Source organism: Pteropus vampyrus, unplaced genomic scaffold, assembly GCF_000151845.1.
Source record: "Pteropus vampyrus isolate Shadow unplaced genomic scaffold, Pvam_2.0 Scaffold432, whole genome shotgun sequence".
NCBI classification, from domain to species: domain Eukaryota; kingdom Metazoa; phylum Chordata; class Mammalia; order Chiroptera; family Pteropodidae; genus Pteropus; species Pteropus vampyrus.
Window position 1 is genome coordinate 942,364 of NW_011889213.1, and position 7,434 is coordinate 949,797.

At 46.2% G+C, this 7,434-nt stretch overlaps 1 protein-coding gene across 5 annotated transcripts in view; it reads left to right on the plus strand.

Annotated features, from left to right (window-relative positions):
• Positions 1-10: 10 nt before the first annotated feature.
• Positions 11-7,434, plus strand: part of NT5C3B (5'-nucleotidase, cytosolic IIIB) — a 10,422-nt gene continuing 2,998 nt past the window's right edge. Inside the window, exons 1-8 of one of the 5 annotated variants that reach the window (XM_011381252.2) lie at positions 11-66; positions 311-409; positions 1,041-1,110; positions 1,197-1,243; positions 3,320-3,405; positions 3,977-4,066; positions 5,622-5,784; positions 6,661-6,861. In XM_011381252.2, coding sequence (XP_011379554.1) covers positions 55-66; positions 311-409; positions 1,041-1,110; positions 1,197-1,243; positions 3,320-3,405; positions 3,977-4,066; positions 5,622-5,784; positions 6,661-6,861 — 768 coding nt within the window. In that variant the 5' untranslated portion in view covers positions 11-54. Of the gene's footprint in view, positions 410-1,040; positions 1,111-1,196; positions 1,244-3,319; positions 3,406-3,976; positions 4,067-5,621; positions 5,785-6,660; positions 6,862-7,434 lie in introns of all 5 variants that reach the window. The other 4 variants (XM_011381253.2, XM_011381248.2, XM_011381251.2 and 1 more) reach the window with 4 other exon arrangements.

The following is a 7,434-nucleotide window of genomic DNA, read 5'->3' on the forward strand; positions in this document are numbered from 1 at the left end:
GCAGGGAGGGGGGGCGGTCGTTGTTCCAGCACCGCCCACCCAGCTGCGAGCACGATGGCGGAAGAGGTGAGGTGGGTGGATGCTTCTGGAGTGCCGCGGGCCCCGACCCCCCGGGCGTTCCGAGGCCGCCAGCGGGCCGTCTCGGCCCGGCTGCACCACCCCGGGCAGTAGGCGCACCTGGCCTGGCCGGAGCCCCTGCTCCGCCCCTCGCACCCTTGCCCGGCCTCGCAGCGTTGCCCGAGCGAACCCCGGTCTCCCCTTGGGCCCAGCGCGGTGCCGGGGTCAGTCGTTCTCTCGGGTTTCGGGACAGGTGAGCATCCTGATGAAGGCCACGGTCCTGATGCGGCAGCCCGGGCGGGTGCAGGAGATCGTGGGCGCCCTTCGCAGGGGCGGGGGAGACCGCTTACAGGTACCGTCGGGTCGAGGTCGGGCCGGTGGGTCGCGGGCGGCTGGGGAGTCGTCCTGTCCATGTTCCTTCCCGCGTTGCTGCAGACACCTCCAAGCTCTTAGCCCCCAGAAATGGCCAAGGGCCTGAGTGCAAGCAGATTGGTTCGCCTGTTTTGTCTTGGGGGAGAGCTCATCTGCCCTAAAACCTAGATTTCTCAGTAAGGTTATACTGCTTCCTCTAATGAGACAGAAAGAACCCGACACCAGGCCCTAGGGCCTTATTTTCTACTCTAGCCCAGGTCAGCAGGCTCCCCCAGAAGTGGTAGATATGGAGATGGGCCTTAAAGGTGGACACACTCTAGGAAGCACCCTAGGGCATTGAGATGGGTGCTAGTGAAAGAGCTACAGGGGTCCTGATTCTTCGATCCCCACCCCTGCCCCCAAGATGCTGGGCCTCCTCAGGATTAGCACTGTACTAACTAGGATTAGTTCTTCCTTCTCTCTCTCTCTCTCTAGCCGGCCCTAACTCTCCCTGCTTTGCCCACAGGCTGGGGACTGAGCTCTTTGACTTTCATAATTATCCTCCCAGGCTAACACAGGGCCACACTGGGAGGAGGAGCCTGTCTAGGCATCATCTTTCTTTTGCATTTTAGGTCATTTCTGATTTTGACATGACCTTGAGCAGGTTTGCTTATAATGGAAAGCGATGCCCTTCTTCCCACAGTAAGTCCCATACTAGCTTTCTTTGTTGGACTTGACCAGATGATGGCTTCTAAAGGGCAAGTGAAAGGAGTTTTGTATTTTTGCAGATATTCTGGATAATAGCAAGATCATCAGTGAGGAGTGCCGGAAAGAGGTGGGTTACCCTTTTTATTTGCTCAGAAATAGGTATCATGAATTACTTCAAATGGTTCTTGGTTAGGACCAAAGATTCCAGGATAGAGATCTTAGAAGATTAATTTTTTAAAAAATTGTTTAAAAAAATAAATTAAATAAATTAAAAAATATTGTTTTGCTCAGGTGGACCTAGTCTTAATACACTGGGACAGCTTTGCCTTAATGGCTAAGACATATGATGACTGATGGTCGGAGTATAGATGTTATGCTCACCGCTAGCTATAGAGTCTACAAGAGACTGCAGTGTTGTTTAACCCTCCCACAACTCCAAGAGGTGGATAGAACCATTATTGTCTCCATTTAACAGATGAGAAAACAGGTTTGGAGAAGTTGAGCAATTTACCCAAGGTCATATAGCCAAGATACAGAGTTTGCCTTTCCTATAGATCTGATTCTGTCCCCAATTGTTTCCACTACATTAGTCCTTGATAATATAATATTCTTGCTAAAGCAACAAGTGTCAAGAAAAACTTCTGAATTAATGTCAATATACAATAACTCCCATTTCCATAAGGTCCATACAAATATTATAAAGTGACTCCTGTAGCCTTGGAGTTTGTTTTACTCTGCTCCATGTAGTTCCCATCAGTGTCCTCTTTGCCAGAGCAGAGCCGTGCTTGCTGTGTGTTTCTCTGCAGGTGGCCGAGCTCTTTCTGCTGAATGACTACATCCTTTAGTTCTACGTTGTTATGAAAATCACTAAATTGCATACTGAGTGGTATGTTGGTCTGTTGTATTGGTCAGCTCTTCCAATAGTCATGATTACTTGATGTTAAGATGGGCAGTGGATTATAGATAATTCTTATATTTCTAAAACCTGTCTCTCTGGGGAATGCCGCTTTTAGCTACAGGTAGGTTCTGGCTCCACCACTGACTGCCTTACACAAGTCACTTTTTTGGGTTCCTCACGTCCCTGATCTTATCAGCTCCTGGGAAGCCGTGTCCACAAATAAGACAGTGGGTTTGATTGCCCTCTCTAGGGTAAAGAAGCTAGAAAAAACTAAGGTTTTTGGTGTTGATGAGATCCTGAAAAAATTAATAAAGCAAAGTTTATGAAACTTCTTTCTTTTAAAAAAATTTATTCATCCATTGAGTTATATTATACTTTTAGGGAAATGTTCTTACACCCAAAAAACCGCACACATTGAGAACCTTGATACATTTCACGAGCTTTCTGCCTTTATCAGTGTGTGATCTTTGTATTTAACCCTCTTTTGGACCGATGGTCCAAAAGGGACTCCGTTTGACCTCGTGATATTTCAAGACCATGCGTATATTAAAATTAAAATTCTTTATTCAGTCAAGTCCCATTTTTATTGGGCACTGTTACTGACTGTCCCTATGTGACACATGATCCCTCCCCAGAGGGCGGAAAGTTCTGGCATGCGGAAGGAAATCTTAGCCAGAGGAGGCACCTATAGGTGCTCATGAAGTAGTTCACTTGACGTTGGCAGTGGGATGGAGTCAGCCATCCACTAACATGCTGTGTCCCAAACTACAGTTTTCTAGTTCCACTTTTGTGATTTTGTTTTTGTTTTTGTTTTTTTGCCGGAACCGGGGAAGAACTTTAAGAAAAAATTCCCCTTGAAATGAACCTCCTTTAAAAATCTGAATGCAGTTAACTTACAAAAGAAACAATCTGAAAGCATGAGTTTAATGCGCTATTTTTTTCCTAATATACATTAAAATGAATCCACAAATACTAAAACAAAGTGTTTATCCGTGTATTTCCTAAAGTTAGCTTGCTTACCACCTGAAAAAGTATACCACATGTTGAGACATAGCATTAAATCAGTTCTTACTGATTAAGCCCTGATGACTGAGCTAGTTAATAACAACAACAAAATCCCAGTAACCCTGTTGTCTGAAGCAAAAGCTCTTTATTTCGTTGATTCTTAGACCCCACTCTTGGGTGAGAGTGCAAAGGGATGACCAGCTCTGCATATCCGGTCACTTTTTCTCATGCTAAACTATAGGACTTTGCTGGGGAAAACTTGATAGACTAATGGCTTTTCTCTTCATTTCGATGCCCCAGCTGAAAGCGCTCCTTCACCACTATTACCCAATTGAGATTGACCCACACTGGACCATCAAAGAGAAGTTACCTCATATGGTAGAATGGTAAGTGATGGTGGTAGTGAAAGCTCCTGGCCCTTGTGATGGAGGGAGGCATAGTTTTGCTTGAGCTTTGATGATGAGATGACAGGCTTCCTTACCTTAGTGGATGCTTAAGTGAATGCCACAAGGCCCAGCTATTAGAACAAATTGTCTAGACACACCCGGGGCTACTCGCGGCTATTGCTAGAGTGGGGGCCCACCGAGAATGCTTGGAATGAGTTAGAAGCCCCTTGGGGGAATAATTGCTCTGGGGAGATAACCCTCCTATAGAAACCAATATCACTGGACAGAGCCCCAGCTCTCCGGAGAGTGGGGTCCTGGAAGAAGGGATTCGGAAGAGCTTCTACTTCAGCAGTTAACTCGCCCAACCCTTGTCTCTCGGTTGTGTTGCTTTCTCTCTCTCTCTCTCTCTCTCTCTTTTTTTTTTTTTTTAGACAGCCAGATCCTCCAGGAAATAGTTCTCTGAGGCCTCCATTGTCAATTCTTCCAGAGAGGACTTGGCCCTGAAAAGGGAAAGGTCACTTTACTTACTTAGTGATTTGGATTTGGGGTTTTGTGGGGTGTCTGTTTCTAGGTGGACCAAAGCGCACAGTCTCTTGTGTCAGCAGAAAATTCAGAAGTTTCAGATAGCCCAGGTGGTTAGAGAGTCTAACGCAATGCTTAGGTAAGTTGCTTGCTCTGCAAAAAAAAAAAAAAAGAGGCTGGGAAGGAGTGGAAAGGAGTTAGTTGCTGGGAGAGTGAGCAGAGACATATAGTCCCATGAGCACTTGAAGTGGGGAAGGTCTTGCTTTTCCTCTCTGGATGCTGTTGAAGGTTTTTTTCTTCTCTTGGGTGCTTCCTAGGAAGCAGTCTGCTGGTAGTGGGTATGGTGTGAATGTGACCAAGGCTTCATCTCTTGAGAAAAGGCATCTAGCTCATTTTTCCCAATGGGAAAAAGACTTTTAGGATTGCCGTGGTGACTGGTGTTCTTTATGCAGACATGGGAGTTGGCTGGCCTGGGAACTTCGATCATTGGCAGCCTTCACAGTGCAGCTCTCTGCTGGAGCGTCTTTACTGGGGGAGGGATGGGAGCACATAGGGGAAGGAGTTGTCTCAGGTGTCTGTCCTTAAGGATTGTGTATCCTAACTGTGGACAGAGGCCAGCTCATGAAAGGCCAAGAGAGTAGAGATGCGTGCAGACCCAATAAATGCCGGGGTGGATTGGGGTATTTCTCAGCAAATCTGCCCTAGGATTTCTGCCTGGTTGTATTTTACAGTTGACCCTTGAACAACAGCAGTTTGAACATGCTGGTCCACTTATATGTGGATTTTTTTCGATAAATATTCAGTCGGCCCTCCAGGTTTCACATCTGTGGATTCAACCAACCACAGACCAAAAACAGTATTTTCTATCTGAAGTTAGGAGTCTGCAGATACAGCGGGCTGACTATATGCATTGTTCCACGCCATTTTATTTATTTTATTTTTTTAAATTTTTGCTGCAAAAAGCTTTATTGTTTCAATTTGGTCCAAGGCATGGGAGAGGGCTCCAGGATGGTTAGAAGGCTGCCTGCTGGTTTCAGGGAGAGGCTCAGGCACGAGGCCAACACCAGGGGGATGCAGAGGGGCCCCCAAAAGCCTCTGGGCTCCAAAGGCTCTTAGTCATGCTTGAGGGTGAGCCTTTTGAAGAGGTACTCGCCCAGCCCAGCCTGGGGGCCGGCCAGCCTGCGGAGGTTAGTCAGGTGGTCTCCACGCCATTTTATATAAGGGACTTAAGTATCCACGGGAGTCTTGGAACTAACCCCCCCTTCGGATACTGAGGGGCAACTGTAGTTAAATTTTTGGGGAGACAAGTTATGTGTGGATTTTCGACCACAGGGGGTCGGCACCCCTTGCCCCCATGTCATTCAAGGGTCAACTGTAGTACAGAAACAATAAGAAAGTATGAGCCCATGCATATGAAGTTCAAGGACAGTCAAGCTAAACAATGGCGATATGAAGTCATAATAAGGGGAGATGGCATTGATCTGGGAAGCTTGATCTGGTTGGTTATTACATGGGTGAGCACATATGAAAATATCAATTGAGCTGAATATTTAAGATTAGTGCACTTTAATCATTTGCTATATGTATTTTATACCTCAATTTATTTATTTTTTTTAAAGAAAAAATTAAATACATAACCCAAGTAGAAAATAAAGAGCAGCAGAGGCAATGCTATTCCGGTCATCTCTTTTCAGGGAAGGGTACAAGATGTTCTTCAACACCCTCTACCAGAACAGCGTTCCGCTTTTCATCTTTTCCGCGGGCATTGGCGACATCCTGGAAGAAATTATCCGGCAGAAGCAGGTGTTCCACCCCAACATCCACGTTGTGTCTAACTACATGGATTTTGACAAAGATGTGAGCCACATCTTGTTTCGGCTGGAAATGGACGTGGGGTGGGGCCCACCAGCCAGGGCACGTCACCCTAAACATTAACCCTGACCTGCGGGGGAAGGAAGGGGAAGGCATGCTGCTTCTTCGTCCTCTGAGCTCTTTATTTATGTCAGCTAAAGACAGTTACTTTTGAAGGACCCACTCTTTGGTCCTTCAAACACTCTTTGGTGTTTGGCCAACAATCGGCTCTCTCCCATGGGGGACCTAGTTTAGGGGTCACCCAGGCCCCATGTCACTGGCATGAGTCACGTGCCATCCTAGATACTCAAGGGCTTGGGCTTTGACTTGTTTTTCTAGAGCCAGAAGTGGACTACTCTGACTCCCCCTTGTTCTAACTTCTTCCCTTTAAAGCCAGTGGCGGGAACTTCCATCCCTTTGAACTATGGTTAGGAGGTGGCCTGTAGCTGAGGCTTAGCTCAGATGTAGCCTGAACAGTGCTTATATCACAGGCTTCATGCTTCCACCAGAGTAGGTGACCGACAATGTTTGATGGCCCCTGTTAGTTTAAATCAGGGATTACAAACCTTGTCTATAAAAGACCAGGTAGTAAATATCTTAGGCTTTGTGGGCTATACGGCTTCTGTCGCAACTACTCCACTCTCCTGTGCAGAAAAGCAGCCATAGATAAGATATAAACAAAGGCACACAGCTGTGTTCCAGTAAAAGTTAATTTACATAAATAGGCCAAGTCTGGCCCATGGGCCCTACTTCGTCAAACCTTAGTTTAGACGACAATGAGGTTTGGTGTTATACATGGCTTTCAGGATTTCCTTTCCTCTGTGACAGAGACTGTGGAAAACTGTCACTAGACAACTTCTGTGTGTTGTCTTGTTTATTTAGGGTTTCCTACAGGGGTTCAAGGGCCAGCTCATACACACATACAACAAGAACAGTACTGTGTGCGAGAACTCCGGTTACTTCCAGCAGCTTCAGGGCAAAACCAACATCCTCCTGCTGGGAGACTCCATGGGGGACCTCACGATGGCTGATGGAGTTCTAGGCGTGGAGAACATTCTCAAGATTGGCTTCCTAAATGACAAGGTAGGTAGGGGACCAGGGCTTCCTCCTTCATGGCTTGCTGCTTCAATTCCTGTTAACAAGTGCTTATTGAACACCTATGTACTAGACGCTGCATTAAATGGTAGAGGTACAGAAGTAAGACACAAGCTGTATTCTCCAGGAGAGTATTCTGTATTTTCATAGGAAGATAGGAGATACCCAGTGAGTAACACTGTATTCTCACCACATGGCGTGATACTGGAGTTCAGAGACAGTAGTGCCAGGCATTTCATTGGAGCCTGCACTGGCTGAGTGCTCTTGATATGCCAGGGACCTTAACCCATTTAATTCTTACAACAGCTTTTGAAGTAGGGACTGTTATACCATTTTACAAATGAAGAAACAGGCAAGCAGGTTAAGTAACTTGCCCAAGGTGATATAGTTTAGGAAGTAGTGGGGCTGATTACCAGTCCTCTTAAATCATACTTGTAAGGCATGATTAAGATGGGAGAAGTCAGTATTCAGGACGTGGGTTTATAATTTAGAGAAGAAAAATACAGGAACAGACCAAGGGCCAACAGGGGTGAAAACAGTATGGTCATAAAGGAGCCACAG